The sequence below is a fragment of the Odontesthes bonariensis genome, chromosome 10 (assembly GCF_027942865.1).
Source record: "Odontesthes bonariensis isolate fOdoBon6 chromosome 10, fOdoBon6.hap1, whole genome shotgun sequence".
Classification (NCBI taxonomy): Eukaryota; Metazoa; Chordata; class Actinopteri; order Atheriniformes; family Atherinopsidae; genus Odontesthes; species Odontesthes bonariensis.
Genome location: NC_134515.1, coordinates 25,036,888 through 25,059,828, shown reverse-complemented (window position 1 = coordinate 25,059,828; position 22,941 = coordinate 25,036,888). Strand labels below are relative to the sequence as shown.

Below are 22,941 nucleotides of genomic sequence, written 5' to 3'. Positions count from 1 at the left end.
ACAACAGAAGAAAGCTACTCCGTGTTCTACTGAATTTCACCACTCAGTAGCTAATCTCCTGGATGCTGCACACACCTGTTTGTGCGGGATATTGGTGCAAATGATGTTTTTTAAGATGCGCATTGTAAACTGGCATATACTTGTGTCTGTATATCTCTATGGAAATACATGCAGATTTGCAAACACGTTGGTGCATATCTTAGCATCCAGGCATGGAGGCACTGTATGTGAAAGTGAACACATACTCCTGTTAAGCGTGAAGACAGGACCGGGCAGCTGCTCCAGGCACAGCTTTAGTAAAGACCTGCATTCTAAATAAGTTCTGTCAGATTACGCCAGCACACACTTAACACTTCATTCCTCAGGATGTTGCCTCAATCTCCTCAGTTTACTATAACTGAAATATGAAGGGAAGGAGGAAGGTGAGGAGCAGGTGATGATGAAGAGTTCGTGAGCCAAATCAGTTGATTTTCTGACATGAATATGTTTAAACTGAACATGAAATTACTGACTTTTTCTTATTCTGGCACATGGCATACGATCCCTATATGCTGTCGAAAAGATTCCTTTTTAATTGTCTATGTGTCTGCATGCAAAAGAATGTTAATTCGATTACTTTTGGCACACTGTCAAATGCAAATGTGAACAAGCGCCCTCCACACGTGCATTGCATTGTCCCCACTGCTGCACGACATTTTCACTCATGTGGTTATGCCCTTGACTGCACTTGTAGCTGTGCAGAATAAGACACAGATATCTAAGCTGACCCACATCGCTAAATAAGCCCTTACCTACAATGTTAACGAAAAAATTGGCAAAGGCATGAAACACATACAGTTCTGCACTCTGGGAGGCATTTTGAAGGCCTGTTAAAATCCACTTTACTCTTTCTGACACACAGAAAACACACAGGCAACTTTTATAGAAGCGCTGTCATTTGCAAACAAGCTCATTCATTCACTGTCTGTCTCACTCTCCTCCACAAACAGCATCCACACATGCCCGCACGATGATTAAGAAGTCTGAAGGGCTTCAGGGCGCGCTTGGTCTTGGGGCGGCGGTGAATCACAGCTCTGATGTGGTGCATGCCTTCCACTCTGATTTGTCAGTGAGGTTTGGGAGTTGTGCTCACTGATGAGTGAGTCGGACCAAGCTGGGCCACAGTGGCCTACCCAGTCTGTCCTCTTTTCCTCGAGCACGTAGGCTTCATGCTCTCCCTGCCCTGAGCCACACAGTGACAGGTAAGACACCCAAAGAGCAGCCTGAGCGCAACAAGGCTGAAGCGCGCAGAAGAGTCGGTGAGGTGAAGATAACACCAAACAGTGGAGCAAGCAGAATGCGATCGCTGATGGTACGTCACAAAGACACACACGAGCAAAAGAACCAACCTCTGCTCAGTTGAGAGAATCATGTTGGCACGGTAGACAGAAAAAAAAAAACTAATGTTGCATCTTTCTACATCTTAACTTACACATGTAATTGCGGTGTATTTTCATGTTCAATTAATTTGAAATGCAGATTCCTCTCTCTGCTACATGATGGCACTGCAGTGCTTATGGTGAGTAAAGATTATAAATGCTGTCTCACAAAAGGAACAACGATGCATTGGCCTCCCTTTGCATAAATCATTTAGGAATTACAACCGTTCTGAATAGTCCCTCCAGGTCTACACGCTTTGAACTGTATGAAAAAAAATATAAATACAAAGATTGTGTTAGGGTCTGGCAGTGCCTCTCCACTCCTCTTGTCTTTTTCCCTGATGTTTGCTGTTTGCTTTGTCCTAGTCTTTATGTGCTTTACACAGGTGTGGTTGACTGGGATTACACTAAATCAAATCAAATCAAAATCAAATCAAATTTATTTGTATAGCACATTTCATGTACAAACAGTTCAAAGTGCTTTACATAAAATAAAAGCATTGCAGCAGGGAGTGTAAGAAGCATTAAAAATACATAAAAGAATATAAAGAGAAACAAGTAAAATCATTTAAATGAATTTAAAATCAGGCAACAGTCTAGATAAGTTAAAAGATATTTCATGCATAGACACATGAGAAAAGAAATGTTTTTAACCTGGATTTAAAAATGTCTACATTTGGTGAAAGTTTAATCTCCACTGGCAGTTTGTTCCACTTATTTGCAGCATAACAGCTAAATGCTGCTTCTCCATGTTTAGTCTGGACTCTGGACTGGACCAGCTGGCCTGAGTCCTTGGATCTAAGTGCTCTGCTGGGTTTATATTCTCTGAACATATCACAGATGTATTTTGGGCCTAAACCATTCTGGGATTTGTAAACCATCAGCAGGCTTTTAAAATCTATTCTGTGACTGACTGGAAGCCAGTGTAAAGATTTTAACACTGGTGTGATGTGTTCAGATCTCTTAGTCCGGGTTAAAACTCTAGCAGCAGCGTTCTGGATGAGCTGCAGATGTTTAATGCTCTTTTTGGGAAGTCCAGTTAAAAGAGCGTTACAGTAATCGAGTCTACTGGAGATGAATGCATGGATGAGTTTCTCCTGGTCTTTTTGGGAGAGGAAACCTTTAATTCTGTTGATATTTCTGAGGTGGTAAAAAGCTGCCTTGGTGACAGCTTTGATGTGGCTGCTGAAAGTCAGATCTGAGTCTATCAACACTCCGAGGTTCCCAACTTGGTCAGTGATTATAAGGTCCCGAGTCTCAAGATATTTACCAACGCTGACCCTCTTCTCTTTGCTACCAAACAGAATGATCTCAGTTTTGTCTTCATTTAATTGTAGAAAATTATCTCTCATCCAGGTGTTTACTTCCTCCAGACACTGACACAGTACGTCTGCTGGGCTGCAGTCGTCCGGTGACAGAGAGAGACACATAAAGTTGTGTATCGTCTGCATAACTGTGATAATTGATGTTAAAATTCTGCAATATCTGACCCAAAGGGAGCATATACAAGTTAAACAGAAGAGGTCCAAGAATTGACCCCTGGGGGACTCCACAAGTCATGGCCACTCGCTCAGATTCATAGCTGCCAATAGTAACAAAATAACTCCGGCCTTCTAAGTAGGACCTGAACCAGTTAAGGACCGCTCCAGAAAGTCCAACCCAGTTTTCCAGCCTGTGCAACAGGATTCTGTGATCTACAGTATCAAACGCAGCGCTGAGGTCCAACAGAACCAGGACTGAAACATTACCAGAATCAGTATTCAACCTAATGTCGTTTAACACTTTGACCAGAGCTGTTTCAGTGCTGTGATGACGTCTGAAGCCTGATTGAAACTTATCAAGACTTCCACTTTCATTCAGAAAGTCATTGAGCTGGTTAAATACAACTTTCTCAATAATCTTGGATATAAAAGAGAGGTTAGAGACAGGTCTGTAGTTGTTCATCATAGAGGCGTCTAGAGTTCTCTTCTTTAGGAGTGGCTTAATGGCAGCTGTCTTTAGTGATTACTAATGATTACTTCTTCCCCATACCGTTACTCATCATCTTCTCAGCTGTATGTCCACCCTGGTTTACTTCCCACTCTTTGCCAGTTTGCCATATTTACCTGTGTGGTGTTCAGCGGGGTAGGTTCCAGTTTTGTGTCTTTGTAAAAGGACGTATTGCATTAAGCTGATTTCTTTCTCTGTCTCCAGGATCCCAAGTACTCATCTCTCTGTCTGCACCACCGGGTGCATCCACCAGGAGGGAACCCTAACCCTAACCCCTTGCCTGAGCTTAATTCTCCTGTAATGTTTCCCAGGTAAGCTGGAGATTCACAGTTCAACCAACCTTTTGCTCCTACCTTCATTTTGGATCCCTAACTGGAACAAATGGAGTAGCTGCTTTGATTTAATTGTCTTGGAGCTGTTATTTATCAGCTCCATCGAAGAGCCCTTGACTCTAGATTTCAGGAATACTTAACCTTTGCATTTCTGTGCAAGAATGAATCTGTTAAACTGATCCCTCATCTCAGCTTCCAATCTTAAGATTCCTTTAAGGTCAATGGCTGCACTGACAAACGCTGAGCATTGCGTGGCTCTTTCTGCAGCTGCCTCAGGTGCTGCTTGTTTGTGCATCTTCTTTCAGTTTTGTCGTCAGTGATTGAAACTCATGCTCTGTTGGGTTTGGTCCATGTGACTGGCCGATTTAAAAAAAAAAAAAAACTTTATTTATCTTAAGATTCTCTTGGGATGCTTTCAAGGAATGCTTTGGAATCATTTACCATCTGTACAGTGAAGACCTGTACTGTCAAGTCTGCAGCATTTGAGTGAATTAGAGCATACTGAATAGTTCAGTGCACTTCAGAATTAATCCTTTTCAATAAAAAGTTACATCATCAAACACCAGTGGCCCAGTTTCACTGGCAGCCATACATGTCATAACACTGCCTCCACCATGTTTGGCAGATGATGAGGCGTGCTTTTTATCATCCTTTTCTTCTCCATATCCTTTTTCCCCTGTTCCTACATTCCAAGCTCATCTTGGTTTCATGTGTCCAAAATCTGTTAGGTGTTCCATAACTCGTCAAACTGGACTTTACATTGGTGAGTTACCAGCGGTTTGCATATTGCATATCGTAAACCCTCTTTTTAGAGTCACGAAGGCATGTTCCAATTACAGATTTGATGTGTGATGATACACCTCTCTCGTTGAAATCTAGTTTATCTGTGCTTACTGTGTCAGGGTTTTTATTTAGCAAGAAAAAAAATCTGCCGCTGTCCACTTTAGAGTTCGACAATCTTTCAGGTCTTTCTGTGCTGATGAGCACACCAGGATGTTCATTGTGAATTCAGCTTTCTTTAAACCACGGTCTGTTTTGGGTTTTTTTTTCCACCCTCTTTGACTTTCTTCACTCACCTCTATAAATATTTGGAATGTATGAAATGGAAAATCTACTTCTTTTAATAGTGTAAAGTTTCTTGAAAGGTGTTAATGGCTTTCCCAGAGGATACGTTAACACTCCAAAGTCTTTGGTGAACTTCACCAAAGTTATTTAAACGTGACTTAGTTTTACATCAGTAAAATAATTCTACTTCAGACAAACCTTTTTTTATTCTCTCCATTGCACATATGAAGTTCACTGATGAATAAAAACTGATGTTCTGCACTCTGGTGTTCTGTTTTCAAAGAAACTGTGCAACTGAACACAGAAAATGTTTGTCAGTTGATGCCTGAAGATCTTCAAATATTCGAGAATTCGCTGCCTTCTATTTTACATGGAGACAGGACATTACATCCAAAATTTTCACAATGATTTAAGCAGAAATAACATCCGTAGTGCCGTCATAAATCTACATTATTTCACTTCTTGGGTTGATCAAGTGATTTGCAAAATCTGGATCCAAAATTTCATTCACAATAGGGCAGAAAATAGAATATTAGCTCATCTTAAATTTAATGGCAGCAACCTATCTGAAAAAAGTTAGCACAGGGCCATGTTTACCTCTGTGCAGCGTGCCCTCTTCTTTTAACGGCAGTCCGTAAACATCTGGGAACTGAGGAACCTGTCATGGTCCTGCAACTGTTTTTAATTGGTAAAAGGTCTGTACTGTCTGGACTGTAGACAAAGCCATTCTGTTGTAACAGTTGCAGTATAGGGTTTTACTTTGTCAAGCCTTCCAAGAAAAAGTTGTCATCTGGTTGAGAGCACACAGCGCTCTAAAACATGATTATACCTTTCAACACTGATGGTGCCTTTCCAGATGTGCATGTTGCCAGTTCAGTGGGCACTAATGCACACAAAATCATCATTGATGCAGGCTTTTTGACTGAGAGCTGACAACAAGCTGGATTGTCCCTCTCCTTTTTAGTCCAGATGATGTGGTGCACAAGCTTTCCAAAAAGAATTTCAAATTTCTTTTCGTCTGACCACAGACTAGATTTTTTTTTCAGCCCATTGTTAAAAGCTTTGGCCCAGATAAAACACCAGCATTTCTGGATAATGTTCACATATGATGGGGTTTTAACCTTGGAAAAGGGAACTGTTCACAGAAAATGATTTCTGGAAGTGTTCCAGAGCCCAGAGCACTGATTCCATGACATGATCCTGCCTGTTTTTAACTCGGTGCCACCAGAGGACTTGAAGATCATAGGCATCTGGTATTGATTTTTGGCCGTGTTCCTTGCACACAGAGGTGTCTCAAGATTCTCTGAGTCTTTTGATGATAATATGTACTGTAGATCAGAGGTCTTCAACAGGGGGTCCGCGACTCCCAGGGGGTCCGCGGAGGTACTGCAGGGGTGTCGCGAAATCTTTGGTTGATTAGACTTTTTTTTTTTTTCAAACAGTTTTTTCTCACAAATTGTGTGCAAATGTGTGCCATCCACAGATGGTTTGAGGATTCATTGTTCCATCTACATGCATGTTTAAAGTTAAAATCTGTGGATTATTTGAATAGCTCAGTGTTGTATGCAAGATGTTTGTTTATAAATGGCAGGGCACGGCCACCCTGTACCTTGCACATGTTTAAAATAAAAACATGAATATATTAACCTGTGTATTATTTGAATAGCTTAGTATTGAATGTACAATAACAGAGTAGCTATGTTTATACACGGCATTAGGTCCCGTTAAATATAAAACACAATTGTATGCCATATAAATAGTAGGAGGGTCCCTGCTCCAACTCTCCATCAGTTTGGGGGTCCCTGGCCTGAAAAACGTTGAAGACCCCTGCTGTAGATGATGGAATATTCAAAGTCTTTGCAGTCATGAGGAAGATTATTCGCAAATTACTCGACCTTGAAGATACAGTTTGCAGACTGCTGAACCCCTGCCTGTCTTAACTAGTTAGAGACTCTTCCTCTCTAAGGGGCTCTTTTTTATACCTACTCATGTTTCTGACCTGTTGCCAGTTAATTCATTAGTTGTAATATGTTCTTCCAGCTGTTTCCTTTTAGTATCCACTGCTTTTCCAGCCTTTTTTTCCTCTATCCCATTTTTTTTTTAGCTGTATTGCTGCCAATAAATTCAAAATCAGATTTCTCATTAAATTCATATGTTTTCTGTGTTCTATCATGAATACAATTTGTGGCTTGGATATTTGGAAATCATCACATTCTGTCTTTGGACCCTCTGTTTTGGACTTTAATGAAAGTCCAGCTTTATTAACAATCACATATTATGTAGATGTACTGACTGAAACGTATCAGATCAGCTCAGGTAAAGCACGCCATGAGCCAAACAAAGTGGTGTTTATTTTAACAGAACCAAATTGTTTAGATGTGACATGGCTGCGATAAACTGAGGTTGCCGTATGTCCATTTATTCCAGTTGTCTCCAATAAAAGATACCAGAAAAAAAAAGGTATGCGTGGGATTCGCAGTTCTTCATTGTGGTGATTTTGCACATAATCAATCCACCAAGTGTCAACTGACTGTTACTCCTCCGATGACGGTTTCTCAAGTAGGTGCATAGCTCATTAACCGCCGTGTGTAACTCCAGTAAGTTCTAGTACGTAACAACAGCAGTGCAAAGCTGTTAACTTGACCCTTTTAATCCAACGAGATAAATTGGATTTATTGATCTGGCATGGAGGCTAACTTTGCTTATCACAAAATTGATTAGATTCCTCTTCAACTCATTACTTCTAGCCAATTTAGGTTAGCAGCTAAAGTTCTGCAAATTCTGGCATCCAGGGAAGACATATTTCCATGATGAAGCTGGACACTTCGCTGTCTAGTTGTTAGATACAAATAGATGGCATGGCATGGTAGACTTATCAATTGTAGTAGTCCTATTTAGAACGTTAGTGATCCGTTTGGATTTTTCCCCTAAATGCTTACTCTGCTGTGCCGTTTTCAGTCTTTTAACATGGATTAAGCAACTATTCTCCAACACATATTACTTGTTTCCATGCAAATCTCTGAATTGACTTTAAGATAACTTTAAAGATAATCATTGGTGAACATGTCCTTGTCACATTTCCATAAAATATAATTTGAGTAGAAGTCAGTATTCTATCATCCAAATACCACATTTGAGCTTATGAAGTAGGTCTGACAGTATGAGCAGAAGCAAAGCATTGTGCTGGAGTGAAGTTCCTGTGGTCTGTCAAACACATCCTCTGGCGGAGCCTAATGTGGCGTGTGACACGTCACACCCTATCACTCTGCCTAACAGATGACCAGCCGCTTACGTATGCCGTGTGCAGCACTGGATCCCAAACCAGACACTGTCAGGTGCGATAACAGTTTGAACGCCAAACCCAGTCTGAAGCCTTGCCCTCTCCCATTCCCCCACAATTGATTTGATGCTGCAGCCGCGCAGCTCATGGTCAGCTATGCCCTACTGCAAGCATGTGTGTCCCAAAGACTCCTTTATTCCTGGTTCACCTGTTCATTCCCACAGGCTGAGGGCCAGAGATAACCCAGCTGTTTCCTCGGACCAGTGAACTGTTCTCCATCACCCGGGGGGCGGGGCCGTTAACAGAGATAAGGAATGCTGCTGATTCCAGCTGTCTGGAGGGAATCAAATACTTCTACATTGGCTAAGGTTATCTGTGGGGATAGTTTGGCAGTCAAAGACAACGATGTATGCATTTTAACCTATGTACACTGAATGTAACAACTCAGCTGTAGGAGAGCTGTGCTTTTTCCATCTGTTCTCTAGGAAACAAAAGGCTTTTTTTTTTGCACTTTATTCTAAATGCTGCACCCTTTGGTCCCTAAATATGCTGCCTATATTTGGCATTGGAGGTAAATGCCCCCTCAGCACACACTCATTATTTCAATCCTCACAAGGACGTGGACAGGCCCAGTCTGTCTGACAGCGTTTGATGCTCTCTTGCTCTTTCTCTCTCTGTGTGTGGCTGTTTCTTCCTCTTGATGGAGACCTTTGTTTTAGCATGAAAAAGAAGTGCTTTGCCTCTCTTTGTGTGGCTGTTTCCATCCTACACGTGAGTGAGCTTCTGTAGTTGAATGTTTCGTGACATCAGAAGAGAATTCGGCAAGACGTTGGGCGGAAAAAACCTCCTGGAAAAAAAAATGTTTTCATCCTAATTGCGTCAGCTGTTTTACTGGGTTTTTTTTGTTGTTTTTTTAAAGCAGACAACAAGGGTGCGTGTGAAAAAAATATAGTGCAAGACAATGTAGATTGTCAAAGTCATTTTGTGAGGGCACAGTTTTTTCTTTCCTTCATTTTTTTTTTAAATTCAAATCAGTTACTTCCTTTTTGAATTCCAGCATGTGTTTGTAATAAAGTACTTTTTTCAATGATCCTCAGATCATTTCCCATTCGCTCTGTTTGAATTTCAACATGAAGGGGAATCCGGAAACTGATTGTGATGTAGTCTACTGTACAGTCTCTTGGTACCGAAGTCTGATAAAACAACATAACGGTGGAGGAAAAGGAAAATCAGCAAGGAGTGATTTTTCTGTGCTGGATTGTTCTCTTTGATCTGGAGTGCAGTGAAAGGAGGGCATTATGTAACGTTTTCAGCACACACATGGCCAACTGTGTGACTGCCAAACACACAAGGGGGAGTGGTAGTGGTGGTGGTGATGGGGCGTTGTGGCAAGGGGGGGGGGCAGACAGGCTAGAAGAAAGAGATAGGGCTATGGAAGACATCAGTACATGCCTGTGAGAGGAAAAATGTTGCTGCTCATATTGGTGTTGGGTCACTTTCCTTATTAAGGCTGCCCAGTCAAGCAGCTGTAACGTGCTCCCTAACAAGCTTCATAATGAGCCATGAGAAAGCCTCTTAGTAATGGTTCAAACATCTATCTCCTGTTCAGTGCCCAAAACACACTGTCTCAATATATATCCTTTGTGTCTGTTGTTAAGCGAGGATATTTAAATACTTTCACGGGGTCCTGATTTTGTCCTTTCAACAAGAAATATTAGACCATCATTTGTGTGACCTAATTGGGAGTAATTCTTTGTCGTGAGCAACAAAACTGTAGCATAGTAGTGCTAGCGTGCCGCAGATGGTCCTTTAAATCAATCATTAACAAGTCAATAATATATTGATACAGTGTGACATTTAAGCCAACTATAACAGTGGGAAATCACTGGCTGGTTCAAGCACCATACGGTGATACAGCAGGCCAAATGTTTCCAACAAAATGAGTCAAATACAGAGCTGAGACAGCATGTAGCGTAGAGGGACATAAAGGAGAAGTGTATAAAAAGTAGCATGCATGTCACACACGGGGGCCTTGTCAAGACGGAGATGTCTTAACTGAAGGAATGAAGAAGTGAGGAAAAGGCACAGAGCTATTGGTGGATTGTGTTTGTGGTGGTGTGCGGCTGAAAACTGACGTTGAGATGGCCTGACAGGGTCTGTTTCTGTTCATTGCAAGACTGTTATCCAGAGTGACCGTGTTGTCTTCCCTTCCCTCTGCAAAGGTTATGCCATTGCCAGCAGTCCACATGACACATTGAATGAGCCACTATTGCCTGAGCCAGAGACGCTCATCAGGTCGGCCCTAAAGTGCGAACAATCCGGCATTTAATCCGGACCCCGTTCAAGTCATTGAAGAGCTAATGTTGCATTGGAACTCAATATTTCCGATCTTTGTATACGACCTATAGTAAGGCTGCAGCTGCATTTGAGAAGTGACGTGCTTCGTAATCGGGTGTGTTGGACTGTCAGCTCGGGGTGCATGATCTTGCCAGCATGACTCAAGTCTGCCCGTGAGCAGCTTCCTGTGCCTGTGCATCTACTCCAGTTGCTCGTATGATCTATTTTAGATTCTCTTGCCCAAGGATGCGTTTGCATCCTCACAGCAGAGAGCCACAGAAATAAGAAAAAAGAAGAGGAGGATGGGGAGGATAGATGATGTTCAAATAATCTACAGGCAATCATGCAAATTCCCCAGACATTGTGCACGCCGCGGATGCTGCAGCTAGGAGATGCAGCCTTGGATTCTATTCAGGCACAACAAATTTGGAATTATGCAAACGAATGAATGAGATCTCTATCAGCCATTAGTGCAGGCCAACATGTGTGCAGCATGCGAGCCAACATGCGTGACACTGCAAGGGCCACTTTTCCCATTTAGCCTGCAGTTAAATAACGCAGTTATCCAATTGGATTCATCTGTACTCCTTACTGTGGCCAAAGTGCAGTGTGTGAAACTGCTCCCATTGGTTAATTTCTTTCACGTAGGCAAGAGAGCACAATGTTTGACATATGTGTGTCTTGAGTATGTCTGAAAGCAGCCGACTCCATCCTGTTAGAGAAATAACAGGAGGCAGTCCTCCATTGCAAGCACAGATGTCATGCTCCTTGTGGCCTTCACACATTGAAGGGGCCAAGCCGAATTTGGCATGACCCTGAAGTGTCATCTTGATTAAGACACTAGCTTCATGTCGACTACCGATGCCTGATATTTGTGTGAATGCCTGCGCTCCATGGCAGCGATATGATACTGGTTTATGTGCTGGCTGGAAATTGTGGATATCCTCTCCTTAATCTCACAAGAGAAGGCTTCCTTGGAGAAGCATGGTGCAGCAGCAGCAGCAGCAGCAGCAGGGGCATTGTGGTTGCTAAATGGCTGGGTCTAATCTTGTGGAGGCAGTGGTCTGTTGGAGGGGCTTTTGAGCAGATTTGAGCCCAAGGGGTGAAAGCAACAAAAACCAAAACAGGAACACACACACAAAATGATTGTTCTTTTCTACTTGAAAGATTATGAAGTGTTGTGAATGTAAAATTCAAATCGGCACAACTGAAGTGAGGACACACTCGGTTCCGTTTTCATTCAGCCTTTAAATATTCTATAAATTGCTAAAGATTAAAGCTAATCCAAAAAAGATTTCTTCCAGCGTACACGACGAAATTTCCCAAAGTATCCTCGAATACAGAAGTGTGGCATCTGAGGCCATGTTGGGGTACATCTACACATTTGCACTCCACATCAAACCAGTTTGTGGTCACCTTTAGATCTACTGAACGCCCAAATGACTAATTTCAGATTACTAATAGACATAGTTAAGACTAAAGCATCCATATCAATATTTTCAGGATTATCACACGCTTTGTGTGATCTTCAGTGTAATGCTGCCATCTGCTGGTAGAAGTCAGCAGATTTTTAAAAAAAACTATAACGTGATAATAATCTTTTTATCCCAAGGCTGAGGTCTGCACCAAACAATCTTCCCTTTGAGTTTCCTCTTTTTCTCATTTTAGCCATTATGGGTTTTTCCAGCTGCAGTTATCCAGTCTTTTGTCACCATGACACTGAACAAACAGAATCTTCAGCCAACTGAACACAAAGAAGCTGTGGCTGTGATGTCCAGGGGAAGATGTCAGCTGCTCGCCCAGAACAAGACAGCTTGGCAGCCGAATTTATTGCGCACACACACAGCCGTTAAGTAGAAAATAGAAAAGACATTAAAGATAAAGTTATCATGAGGCCCACCTGTCAACATGCTCTTTGTGTGCTGGAAAACTACATCAGTGAATCACAGGACTTTTTAGTGGATCCTAACGAAGGATTGAGAGACATCAGACCGTCTCGTTATAGCAACACAAATGTTCCATCAGTTTACACTGAAAAGAAAACTGTTGCTATTCTTAAGTTTTCTACCATTGGGTTGGACCTGCTGTCTTGATTTGCAAGTCCTGAAATCGAGTTGTGTGCAGAAGTCCAGGATTCTCTCAGGACACCACATGTTCAGCTTTTTATTCAAGAAGTAGCCACGACCCGAGCAGCTGAACAGAATTTACAAAAAAAGAGCCTCTGTTCAAATGTTGCTGTGCTTAAAAAAAATATAGTACTAAAAATAAAACAGACACAGCTTGTCAATCATTTTTGTTGCTCACTTAAAATCTTTATAGATCTCATTAAGGGTATTTTTTTTTATCCTCGATTCTTGCACTTCAAGCACTCATATGCAGTATTTTTCAGCCATTTTGCTGGGAAAGAACATTTAAAATGCACTCAGATTTTAACCGATACTAGTCGAGACGTTTTAAGATAAGCCTGGATCATTGCAAAGGCTGCTGAACAACACCGAAGCTTCATATTTGCAAAGTGCTGCGAAAGTGTTTCTCTCCCCAGTGTTGGTATGACTTTCAATCTCAACTGTCCAGAGATAAAGTTGAAGTAAAACTTTATCTGAATGTTTTTGCGGATTTTAAACATGGATGTTTAGCATGCGTTTGGGTGCCGCAAAGGACACCGATGATCACTTAAATTTTTTTAAATAAAAGGGTAACGACATGTGAAGAAGGGCTCATATAATGTTTTACACGTCTCCTGGTGAACTGAAAGTCGATCATGTAAAATTTGTAACTTTATTTCAACTGTAGGTTCTCAAGTTTGTCAGTCAGCACCGAGAACCCACGACTGTCCTTTCAGTTCCCTTAACTACACTGTGGGCATCTGGGCGACTTATGCTCCTTTTAATCTGCCCACAGGAGACAAACAAGTGTTGACTTTGGTCAAGAAACAACAGATGTCCAGAATCTTAAGACAGCAGACACAGCACTTTAGCTTCATTGTGTACATGTATGTCACATATTCGGCCAACGTTTTCCCCAACACTGCACTTTGAGCACAGCACAATCATGTCTTCAAATGTGAATGCGACACGGTTGTTTCTTGTACATAAATCTTACATTTACCAATCATGCAAGGGACCATTTCTTTGAATATGTAGCCTATCAAAAACTCAATTCACTTCTTCAGAAATCTTTCAGAAAATTTGACAGCATTTCAATCTCATCTCCAATGGTTACGTCGCAGCTTCAGTCGAACGAGAAGAAAAAGGACACAACACATAAAGGTAGTTATTATAAGTTTATTTGGAAGAGATGTAAGTACAAAAAAAAAAAAAAAAAAAAGTGGTATTTTCTTCCAGAGAAACAAGGATGAAAGTGGACAAATGTTTCGTTTTCTACGATGACAACTCTTGAAGCAAACGTTTATGCAGTCTTTGAGATGCAGGTAGTCTAAACATAGAAATTAAATAACAATGGCCTAATATCCCAAAACACATTAGTGAAAACTCTACTTGTGTCAAACAAGCAGATCCCGTGACAATCCCTAATCTCTACAACGGTACATACAGAAACCTTAAAACTCTTTAAACCGTTAGAGAAACCTTTCTGACGCAGCGTGAAGAAAGTCTTCGACCAGACCGTCGTGTTCCTGCACTTTGTGATTAATCGACAACTGTGGGAAAATAAGTCGGCTTTTAAAAAAAAAAGAAAGAAAAAAAAAAGAAGCAGAACTCGCGGCTCCATTCTACATGCGAGCGTGCTACTGTGGACAGACACGAAATATCTGCAATCATTCCGCACGGCGCAATGACAGTCTGACACGTGGAGAATAAAATACAAAGACAGGATAGTGTAACAACTTTAAAAAAAAACTGCTGATTATTAATACAAATGTGAGTGTTTAAGCAAAAAAGTTAATTGACAAAAAACCTCTACAATATTAAACGTCAAATCAGTGTTGCCAAACAGGTAACGCTGCTAGATGAGAATTTTCTAAAGAGGGAAGATTTAAGCAAACTCAACTGCAGAATTAAAACAAAAGTGTTACTCGGTTACGCCACAACTCCGCCGCTACGGAGGTTTTGGCAACTCACACCAGAGGATCGTCTTGATTTTTGAAAAAACAAACGAAAAAAAAAAAACAAAAAAAAAACACAAACATATTTGTAACAGTTCCCGCTAAACGCGACTGAAGCGACGGCTAAAAAGGTCGGGAAGCAGCGGTGGAATGCTGGCGCCAACTCAAACGCTACGACTACCCATGCTGCGTGTGCGTTAAAAAAACGGCACTTTGAAGTGAACTCAACTTCTTTGCCAACGAAGCGTCGCAGAAATCCACTCCGTTCGAATCGTGTCAAAGTTAAGACTTCTGGCTTCATTGCGCTTCACCAAATGCTAACACAGAACAATCGACTGCTTGAGAATAAATAAAGCCGCTGCTAATAAACCCCTGCTTGCAGATAATGAGATTTAGTCATGAGTAAAGCTAAAGCATCCCGCTCTGCAGAGTAACAAATGTTTAACGCAGCCCGTTAAACTGCGTTCAAGACAACCTTGCCAGAGGCTGCGATTTGTAGATGGATGCTAAGATATACACCTACATATAGTAATGAAAACCAGATACAAAAAAATATATTGAGTACAACTGTACCAGCAGTGAGTATTTCTAAAATGTTACAGATAAAAATAAATTCTGAGTAAATACATAGTATAGAATAAGGTTTGTAATAGAAACCAGCTATCTGAAACATGCTTTCTAGTTAGGGATATCAACTATGATCGGTATTAGTGTACTAAGAAATCAGCCACAGTGAATGTATCGACGGCGAACTAAAGCGATTTAACAGTGAGTACGTCCAGTTCACCATCATTACGATGACAGTTTAAGTGTCTTCAGAAGGCAGAAGGACCAGAGCCTTTCTTGTCTCGTCTCGATCTCAAGGCACGGCGTGCATTTTTCGAACACACCAGTTCCAGCCGCCACGGGTAACCCGTTACCTCAACGGTCAGGAACAGAACAGTGCAAAAGAGAGCCGGCTGTCCTTTTCAAGTAATATAGTGTCAAAGAGCAGTGTGATTTTTTTTTTGAGTGAAACAAAACAAAACAAAACGAAAAAAACTAAATCCATGGCATACACGTTGGTGGAAAAGGCAGGAAATGTCTTTGGCTCTGAAGGCAGGAGGGTGAAAGGGTGAGTGGAGCTCGAGCTGACAACTTTGTGAATCCCACCGTCCCAAAATAAAACTCTACGATTGTACGGTTTGTCCAACAACCAACCACTATACAAAATTTTTCATTCTCCTCCGTCATAGAGATGTACTAATTTCAAATTACAAATCTGAGTCAAGTGTTCTAAGAGGTCGACCGCGAGGTCCACAGAGGAACCGCCTGTGTGAGCACCATGTCTTACACTGTTCTTGGCTAAGGGAAGTTGATTCTTGGCAAGAAATGAGAGTGGGCATTCTCCACTCTCACACATACACAAACACACACACGCATACTGAGAAAGCGATTACAACGACTGCTCTCCTCCGACTCATGGGTCAGCCTCTGGAGTTTGGTGACCGCCACCCCTGGCTTTGATCTGGAGCCAGGCATCACCCAGTGCCTTGGCGAAGTGGTCATCCACAGAGCCTGTGATGGACACCGAGTCGGACACCGCCTCTGCCTCTTTGTAGTTCTTTCCGAGGCTGCGACGGAAGTGCTCCTCGATCACAGGATCGCACACTGCATTAGCTATGTTGCATGGAGGACAAAGAGGCAACACTTTAGAGATTTTTCCAAAGTTAACAAAAAGAGAGCAAAACGTTGTCTTTCAGCTAGGGATGTCCCGATCCGATCACGTGGTTTCAGACTCAATCGGAAGTTTCATCCCGATCAGCAATCGGATATATAGCCTATATGTGTACATTTATATATGTATATTTATTCTCTATAATATTATATAATATTTCAAAACAAATGGGAAAATAACAGCTTAGTATTTACTGTTATGTTGTGGTACAGAGTCAGACCGTCTCAACCATAGACATAATATATGTAGACGCCTCATAGGACTGACACTGCTTATTGGAGCTGACGTATCAGCGCGGCAGCCATCTTGGATGGGTCTCCAATGCCTCCACATTGCATTTATTTCGACTGAGGAAGGTGTATATCCCCAACTACAATAATCATAACTCCCCGAATTTTTATGTCTATGGTCTCAACTCCACACAGAAACAAAGCATGCAGCATGACGTCACTTTGCTGCGTGCCGTAAAGCGAAGCAGAACACGGCAGCAGCTTGAAGCTGGGGGCGCGAATGTCTGCAGGGTGGAGGTATTTTAAAGTGGATGACAAAAACGTCGCGATTGCAAACTGTGAGATATGCAAACATGGGATTTCAAGAGGTGGCAAGGACATCGCTAACATCGTTGATGAGAACAGGAACAAGCTCAGACTTAACAAGGTAGAGAAGTTGGTTTTCATGAAGAAAAACATACATTTCCTTCTGTGAAGCCAGAGGAGGAGAGTAAGTTAGGAGTGCAGTTCCTGAAACGCACATTACTGGCCTTACTTTATAACACTCTGCCACTTTTATTTGCTTATTTGTTTACATGCCTGCCAGGTATTTCAAGTTGAGCTGCTGCTCGTTTTTATATTAGACATTATTGCACTAAACTACAATGTGAAGAATTTGTTTATTACTTGATTACTTTTTTTGTTCAAGCTACCTCACAGAAGTGCTCTGTTTATAAGTGTTAAATGATAAAATAAGGGAATAAAATAAAATAATCACGGACACCCAGGATCTGTTTCTTTGCCGTTATTCTTTTTTTTTTTTTTTTTTTTTTTTTAAATGTACTGTAGAAGTATCGGATCAGGACTCGGTATCGGCAGATCCTCAAAATCAAATGACTCGGAGGCAAAAAAACCTGATCGGGACATCCCTACTTTCAACCAACGTTAAGAAAGCACAATGAAAAAGTTCTGCACAGCGAACGTGACAAAGAAATAAATAAATAAGCAGATAAAAGTAAAAGTTACATTTGATCAGTATATAGTTATTTTACAAGGGTAGCTTCAAGGTAATTCAACATTTACTCAGCTACGAACCTGATTTGTTCTCAGAACATACGCACACAAAAAAAGGCCTTTTTCAAACCACTTTTCCACATATAAGAGCACCTTGATGAAAACCAGCTTCGTTATAGTCTCCATTTAGAAAGGCCAAGTGTGGCAAAGAGCTCACCGTCGTTTGCCGACTGCATCGTGATTGTTGCAAAATGTTTTTCATTACTAGGTAGTGTATTAATGTTCTTACGTTTAAAGAAGCAGTAAACTTGTGAATGTTTTCTTTTTAAGCTCAAACATATAAAAACGTATATGTTTAGGTCACCCATGACCATTCAGTCATTTCCTTCTGTTATTAATAAGCATGTCAACCTCAAGAAATGACCTGCTACCTAATTTAACCGTTGTTTAGCGGGTGCGACTGATCATCACAGTTATTCATTTCAGCTGTCGGTTGTTTCTGCTGGTTTGTGTATTGACGTGTTCACTGCACAACAACTTACCATTAGCCTCTCTCTGATCGGTGGGCGGGCTGGGAGTACAGCCGTTCATATGGCACTGTGACAGGTTACAATTCCGGTTGCTCGCGGGGGCACAGGTGATGACAGAGGGACGATTCTGTAAGAGGAAAAAATGAGCGACTACAAAACTACACAGCTGCTGATGACCACCTGTATGGATCCCCATACAGTGAGCTTTCACATCTAAAGATCCTCTGCAGTGATCCAAGACTTTTTAAGACATGTTGCATTAAAAACTTAAAAACAAGGATTTCAATATTTCCTTTGGGAATAAGTCCTCCAAAGCATTTTGTAATAAACAAAACTAATAATTTAGATGCGTCTTTGTCAATCTAACAACTGATATTAGAAACAATTCTTAATCTACATAAACTACACGGGGCTTTTGTTCTCAACGATGTGACGTACCTGCTGCCGCTCCACGGCGCCACTTATGACCGATGGCGCCATCTTGCAGACTCCGTCGTCTTGGCTGCTCTTGGTTAGAGCCAGAGGCTGATTTGCATCGTAGCCAGAAATGGGTGCATACAGGTGGTTGCCATGGATACCATTAGGCGAGGAAGTCATACGCTCCACAGGACTGTGGCTGAGGCTCCAGTGCTCGTTGCGGTTTTCTCCTGCTGAGGGACGGGCCCTTGATTAAAAAAAAAAAAAAAAAAAAAAAAGGAATAGAAATGAAACTAATAGCACACAACTTTGTCTCCTCATACACAAATTCATATTGGACAGTTGCATATTGATAAAAATACATCATTACAACGTCGAGTGTAATTTGGGGTTGGCCGTAACCTCTCGTTGTTGAAGCGCTGCCGTCTTCAAGGTTTTTCACAAGAGGGTATTGAGGAGTATATATACTCATGATCAGTCAATTTAATACAAAAGCAAGCTTTCTGTATCCTCCAGTTTATGGAGGCAGAAGCTAAACAATCCACTGCTGTGGGGTGGAATGGCAGCAAATAGCACGTCGTTTGAAAAGGGTCAGAGCAGCAGGAATGATCTGCTCTTTTCTTTTTGAAAGACTTAAACATGTTCTTTAAAGTTATATGCCAACACAAAATTAAGTTTTGAAGACTGAAACTTGAAGTCAATTTTAATAAATTTCTCAAGTGAATCTGAAATCAAAAAGCACAGCAAAGTCATCTTTAATTAACCATGAGATTTTGGTTCACCATTTCACTGTTTTGTAACTAGTTTTTTGTTTTAAATGTAAAATTAAGGCTTACTTCAAGGGCTGATGCAATGATACTGTTTGACACAAATTAACTTTGGTGAAACAGATGACTTAACGGGAGGGGTTTATTCAAAGGGTTGATATATTTTATTAAATTTATTATTATTTTTTTTTTAAACAACGTCTATTTCAAGTTTAACAGTCAACAGTGTAACACAACGAGCGTTCCTCCCACGCAGGAACATGTATTGATCAGTGTGTGAACATTAAGATGGAAGGGGCATTCGTAACGAGTGAAAGAGAAAAAGGGCAGCGGCCTGAATGGACAAAGATTGGCTCCCGCAGCTCTGCAGTAGTAGATTTCACTATTAAAAACTCAAAATATGTGAATCGATAGCTAAATATATTTGGGCAGTCGTAGATAAATCTTGGTAATCCACAAAGTTTTGCCATTGTGTGGGAATCCCTGGTATCACATAGGGACTGCTTGCAACAACATGCCATTGGACAGGGGGAAAACTGTGTGCAGCGGCATGTTACTAAATCAACGGCAAATACATTTAGAGCACTTTGCCCACAATTTGCACGCAGCGATGGGGTCGTGACTGGCACCGGATAGTCATGTAAACTTTAGAAAAATGCACTTACAGCTGCGTGGCAAACAGTCTGCTCATTTTGGTCATGTGGTCATCATCACAGTTGATTCTGTCTTCCATTTGTTCTTCTCCATACTTTCGTTTGCTTGGGCACTGTGGTGGAGGCCCATTTATGGTGGACATAGCAGTAGACAGGGAGGGCATTCTGGACTCATCTGGAGGAAAAGAATCAGCAGTAAAAAACTAAAAATTATTCAATCAAATTTGATATGAAATGCAATTGCGAGCACATGACTTCATTCTAACCACCGCACACTGCTTTGGCTTAATGCATTTGCAATTAATGACAGTTTACTGTTGACTAAACTAACATAAGGAAAAGACTAATCAACCCAATGCACGTTTAAGCCATCCATATTAATTTGAACAGCGACTTTCAGAGATCGTTGCAAGTCAAAGTTTTCTGCATGTGACAAGTTTCGAGCAGACAGTGTAAAACATTACTGTGAAAGGATTTAGGCGTGACGCACACAAGGAATGCAAATAATACAACTAATATGCACGTGCCCTCATAAACATGTAACCAATAAAGAAACGTGAGGGAATAAACAAAAAATGCCTTTGTACTCATTTCTTGGAAGGAAAATTGAAAACGACAAGACAATCAAAATATCAGCAAAATTAATCCTTAATTTTGATCCAGATAAGACAGCTGACACCACCAATACTGAAGCTGTAGGACTTTGTTTAGTCTTCAGAGAGATTATTGATTTCTGGATGCATTTTGGACCAAAGAGGGTAAATTGAGCAATGACCAAGGGACTAAAAATGACTGTTCATACATTAATATGTTGTGACTTCGTCTCTTTGAAGATGCGTTTAAATTTTCTTCTAGACCACTTTCGAAACATGACCAACACACTGGCACAAAAAGCGCTCGACAGACAAGAGGGTTGAATCAAATGAGGCAACTTTTCCCGTGACGAATGCTGTCACTGTGGAGTCCAGGTAAATTTTAAGGAGGATCCACCAACAGCTGAAAAGGGGTACAAATGATTTTTTTCCAACAAATGACACAATTAACCAAAAAAAAAATATCAAGAAGAAAAAAAAAAACATTAATTCTTTAATGATTTATTGCCCCCACTGGCCAAAATATCCACGTGTCCCGAGAGTGTAGTTTTCTACACTTACACCTGTTTACGGATTAAGTCAGCAGGATGGACGTGTGCGGTTTCTAACACCAACATTAAATGGTTGAGATTTGCATTTGAAGAAACTGCAGCTGATGTTCACGGCAGCGCTTACGGCTTAAAAAAAAAAAAAAAAAAAAAAACGCTTGACATGATCACTTATCACCAAATAACAAACAATAACAGCCATTACCAATGTCCGCAGTCGACGCTACGAGTTAGAACCTCATTATGGATCAGAAATCACACAGTTGTATGACTGATCAAAGACGTACGATTGTCTAGAAAAAAGTAAATCCGTGTCAAAACACTGGAGAAACTCTGAAAACTAAATTGCTTTTATAAGTGATTTGCGCACAAGATTTAAAACCGCAACACAAAAAGAAAAAAAAAATGTAATAGCAAACTCACCGTCGTAGTGCAGTCTCCCAATATTATTGTTCATCTTGTCCAGGAACTGAGAGTTCAACAGGTCCATTCTAGAGCATAGCATTTAGCCGAACAGGCTACCTGCTAACATTGATGTTAGCAGACTTTACCACTGAAGACAACAGCCAGAGATCTATCCCGAAGAGGAGAAAAATGTGTTAATCTTATTCTAAACAAGGGACTAAAAATGATTTCCATTTTAAATTCAAACCGCTGGTAACGATCTCTTAACGTACACGATTAGTTGCTTAACGTTGTTTGTCCTGACAGTGACGTTAACGACTGCTACGACACCAAAAGGCTAAGCACTGCTAGCTAAACAAGTACTCTTCTCTGAGCTAACTGTTACAACGTAGGCTGGCTCTCACTAGCCCACATTTACGACGAGCTTTAAATGAGTTATATTTCAAAGTTACACAAACTCATACCGCAGTAACATTTATTACAACAAACGGTTCCACATATATTATGACCGTTGTTAGTGTCACTAAGGGAGTCTTTATGGAAGAAAGCTTGTTTTAACTCCGTCCACGACAAACTAACATTAGCCAAGTCGCTAACGTCGTAGTTAGCTAGCACAAAGGTTCCCGATTCAACTAGCTACCTGGGAAAAACATTGCACTACGCGTCAGTGACAATTTACACTGGGGGTTACGATGGGTGTTTCTATCCCAACAAACGTAATAACAAAAAAGCGAAACGTAAGAAGCCACATATACTTACTTAAATTACTAAATTGATCTTACACCAACAACACCATGGCTAGTCCAGCTTGCTTGTCGTTACTCTGCTTCACGCACTTTTCCCATCACAGGAGCCCTTAAACAAAAGAGAGCAGAGCAGCCCTAGTGGAGAGACGATGTGTCTGCACATATTCCCAAAACAAAATGGTACAATAATTTCAAGCAGAATGTACGCATAATCACGAATCGACACTTTTTAAAACCTATTAAAGTGTCTCTCATTGTATGTTGGGTGATATTTGAAAAAAAACGTTGTTAAACATGAAACAGTACAGTAGTTTTTATAAGAGTACTCTAAAGTTTGATGTTGGCCCCACTGCAGAATTCTGATAAAAGCTTTTTCTGAGCAGCCATCGCCTACACTGGTTTGTAATGTTCCACCATTTAAATCCGTTGTATATTCTCGCTACAGACATGAGCAGAAGCTCAGTTTGGGACCTCAACAAGGCAGTTCATTTGTATTGTGCACTACACTAAAACGACCGGCAGATGTCCCCCTAACACTAAGAAGATTCAGTGCAAACAATTTCTCCAAGACCAATACACAGGTAATTTTGTTAGGCTATTCTCAAAGGTGATTAAAAACCTATTTCAAAACAGATTTCAAATGTTCTCAGTGGTCTGGCTTTTATGGATAATGGATGAGATGTGCTTCCATCTCCTGTCACCGTGTTGTGCACAATACTATGCACAGCCCTCATTGCATTTCTGCTTTCTATAACTTGTATTCACCATTTATATGAAATGTGGGTTTAAGTCTCTCTGTACAAGCAGCTACTTTGATGTGCTTAAATTTTACATTACTGTATCTAATCACTTACTATC

At 40.9% G+C, this 22,941-nt stretch overlaps 1 protein-coding gene across 1 annotated transcript; it reads right to left on the bottom strand.

Moving 5' to 3' along the window:
- Positions 1-13,684: 13,684 nt before the first annotated feature.
- LOC142389782 (transcription cofactor vestigial-like protein 4) lies at positions 13,685-22,185 on the bottom strand. Its single transcript, XM_075474878.1, has 6 exons — positions 22,097-22,185; positions 21,356-21,506; positions 19,804-19,966; positions 18,393-18,618; positions 17,967-18,081; positions 13,685-16,143 (listed from the first exon to the last, which is right to left on the bottom strand). The coding sequence occupies exons 2-6, from the start codon at positions 21,435-21,437 to the stop codon at positions 15,944-15,946; spliced, it is 786 nt and encodes a 261-aa protein (XP_075330993.1). The 5' UTR covers positions 21,438-21,506; positions 22,097-22,185; the 3' UTR covers positions 13,685-15,943.
- Positions 22,186-22,941: the final 756 nt, after the last annotated feature.